Source organism: Capsicum annuum, unplaced genomic scaffold (assembly GCF_002878395.1).
Source record: "Capsicum annuum cultivar UCD-10X-F1 unplaced genomic scaffold, UCD10Xv1.1 ctg642, whole genome shotgun sequence".
NCBI lineage: Eukaryota > Viridiplantae > Streptophyta > Magnoliopsida > Solanales > Solanaceae > Capsicum > Capsicum annuum.
This window is the reverse complement of record NW_025873323.1, coordinates 1-3,181: the sequence shown is the minus strand read 5'-3', so window position 1 is coordinate 3,181 and position 3,181 is coordinate 1. Positions and strand designations below refer to the sequence as shown.

The window sequence follows — 3,181 nt, the reverse complement described above, 5'->3', positions numbered from 1 at the left end:
ATTTCAGCATCTTAATTTAAGCAAAACCATACAAACACACATGATTCTTAATCTATTCACACCTATAAATAATCCTCCTTTTCATTCTTCATTTCTCATAATCACAATTTGTTTTTAACAAAAGTAAAAAGAATGGAGGTGTCTAACAAGAAAATAACATCTCCATTCTTTGCTTTCTTGTTTATTTCTTCTCTTCTTATTCAATGTTTTCCGTGTGTTTCATCAAAACCAATTCCTGGAGGAAAATACAATAAGCCGGTCCCAAACCCAGGCCCCATAAATCCGGTCCCAAATCCAGGCCAACCACTTCCAAATCCTACAACACCGGGGGGCAAAAAATTTTGCGTACCCAAACCTGAGGCTACAGATAAAAAATTGACGGCCTGTATAAAATGGGTTTGCAAAGAGGGAGGTGTGGATTGTGGCCCAATTAATCCTGGAGGTGCATGTTCTCAGCCCAATACTCTTAGGTCTCGTGCAACCTGGGCCATGAATGCTTACTTTCAAATGAAGGGTAAAACTGACAGTATGTGTGGTTTTTCGGGCACTGGTGTCGTCTCCTCCATTGATCCAAGTAAGTATTCAACATTTTTTTGATCAGTGTAAAGAATTTTGTATATTATTAAATCACTTTGAAGATGAAGAATTTTTGCGATACATATTGACAACGTTTTGTCAAATCACCAATAAGATAACCATGTATAATTCAGCATAGTAATTAAGATTAGTAACCTAAAATATTAGGCAAACAACTGAAATAACAGTTTAAATTATACCGATAGTGTAAAAGTTTTTGAAATTTTAAGCTTATGTAAGTTTTCACAACATTAAGTGTTTAATCACTTATTATAAAATAATAAAATATTGAATTTGGATTGAAATCAAATTTATAATTAATAGACCGTGAATTCAATAAGAAAACTAAAAATGGAGCAATTCAGTTCTATCCTAATACAATTTTTTTTGTAATTAGTCCCATGACAAAATTATAATTATAGCCATTAGTAAGTTTTCAAATGGAGAAAATTATAACTTATCATTTTTTAGTGGATATTTTGGTAAGACAACATTATTATTCTTGATTCTATAGTAATATAGACAGATAGATATAAATTACATCTGCTTATTGTTTAGGCTATTTAAATAGTGTAAAACGATCTTGTATTTTTAGTTTATAAAAGTTAAAACTCTGACGATAATTATTGATATTGTTCATATAAGTAAATTAGTAACTAATCTTACAAATAAGATAAGTAACTTTTTACAACATATTAAAATCCAGTTCACATTCAATATTGTTAGGGTTTTTGCCCTAATTTTCTTACTATATTTAAGCTTTACTTTTTCTTAGAAGGAAAATAAAAGTTACCATAATTACTTTTACATTTCCTGATAGAAAAAATATAATTCTTTTCCATATTTGGCAAACCTCTTTCTTGGAGGAAAGGTTTTGGACATCTATAAATAAAAGACCCCCTTCCCATATCATAACACAATAGCATCAACAATGTAGTCATCAAAGAGTCTCGTTTAGGGGGAGATTTTCTCTCTAATAGTTTTACGTTTTCTTTTATATTAGGTTTTTATATGTAGGCCAATTGGCCAAACTATATAATCATCATGTTTTTAGTATGTTTTTCTTTTCGCCTGATTTATCGTCTCAATAGTTTGTAACTAATAGCTTCCACATGACGCCATCTCGATTTCAAACCCAACAAATATTTTTATCATAAAACATTCTTGAATTATTTTATTGAAAATCTAATGATAGTTGTCCTAATAATTGTTTTTTTTTTTTTTTTTTTTTTTTTTGTAGGTTATGGTACATGCAAGTACCAATCTTAAGTTTTTCGGACCCCAAAAGAAAGATTTTGCAGCTACTCCAACATTTGAAGAATTAGTTTTGAAATATTAAGCTATTGTTTCTAAATTCTCTATTTAATTTTCAAAAACTAATCTAATTATGTTGTCATGTAGTATGTTGTTATTACAAATAAAAAATAAAAAAGATTGTTGCCTACTTAATTTTCCACGATCAAGTTTTAATTATATTCTATCTTTTATCCTTTTTGTTTGATAATTTAGTGTGCAACATTCTACTAAAACTAAACAATGCTATTACTATTTGAAGAATTATATATATATGTATATTTTAACCGTGATTTACTTAATACTAAAAATAAAGAAAGTATGGCAAATATTGTTATTCAGTTCATAAAAGGTATGAACTAAAAGTGTTTTTTTCTACTGTTTTTGGGTCTATCAAGAAAATTCTGTCTCAAATCAATAGCACAACCAACACACCAATATTACACATACAATTTACCAAAATCATCAACAACCCATTCACCATAAATAACATTCGCTATTCATCTCCAAACTATGAGAAGAAGTCAATAACTTCAAAAGTCCATAATAACAAAAGAATACTCAAACTCTAAAGTCATGACTATGGAGCGATTCTAAGAGCTTTCAACTTGAACAAGTGCGAGGCTTACCAGGAATATGTCACGACCCGAGGTTACCCCCTAGTCGCAATAACGGTGTTTACGGTCACAAGTGACCACAAGCTAATTCTTGAGCTGATACCTGCTGTGAGCACTGAGTATAATAATAATATAACACATGTGTGAAAGATACAATGAGAAAATAATACCAATCTAAATATTGAAAATGTGGTTCAACCACAAGTCTAAAACATCTGATGAAATACTGGAAGCTAACTATCAATTTAAAACAACGGATAATACTGAAAGGTCTGGTTAACTGAATAATCGTCTAACTGACTGTTTGATTATTTGAAAAGCCTCTAACTGAATGACTAAGAAGTTGTGGGAAAATCCCCCAACTAACTTTGACAGACTGAACATAATGACATTCTGAAGTACTGAATGAGAAATAATATGTAACGCCCCAAAATCTAATCCCCGAGATGCCACACGGTGCTCCGAACTACAAGTAGTTCTGAGCTAACCCTAGCTGCTTTCTACTAATCTGAGTCTCAAAAAGGATAAATATAAGCATGAAACCATAATAAGTGCGGAAATCTATTTGAATTCTCTGAACATATATCAAAATGCAAATCTCAATAGTCTAATAAAAACAAATATTGAATAGAATCTGAATATGATTTCTATACCCATGAGATTTTTAGGAAAACCCGGCATACCTTAATACCGGA

At 30.6% G+C, this 3,181-nt stretch overlaps 1 protein-coding gene across 1 annotated transcript; it reads left to right on the top strand.

Annotated features, from left to right (window-relative positions):
* The first annotated feature begins 54 nt into the window (after window positions 1-54).
* Window positions 55-2,020, top strand: LOC107872303 (major pollen allergen Ole e 10). The gene is made up of 2 exons (XM_047404604.1): window positions 55-574; window positions 1,817-2,020. The coding sequence occupies exons 1-2, from the start codon at window positions 133-135 to the stop codon at window positions 1,843-1,845; spliced, it is 471 nt and encodes a 156-aa protein (XP_047260560.1). The 5' UTR covers window positions 55-132; the 3' UTR covers window positions 1,846-2,020.
* The last annotated feature ends 1,161 nt before the right edge of the window (window positions 2,021-3,181 follow it).

Bases quoted from the DNA above. Each gene is read 5' to 3' on its own strand.
- LOC107872303 (XM_047404604.1), top strand. From the start codon at position 133: ATGGAGGTGTCTAACAAGAAAATAACATCTCCATTCTTTGCTTTCTTG. The intron at 575-1,816 runs GTAAGTATTCAA...TTTTTTTTGTAG, and splicing joins CGTCTCCTCCATTGATCCAA to GTTATGGTACATGCAAGTAC.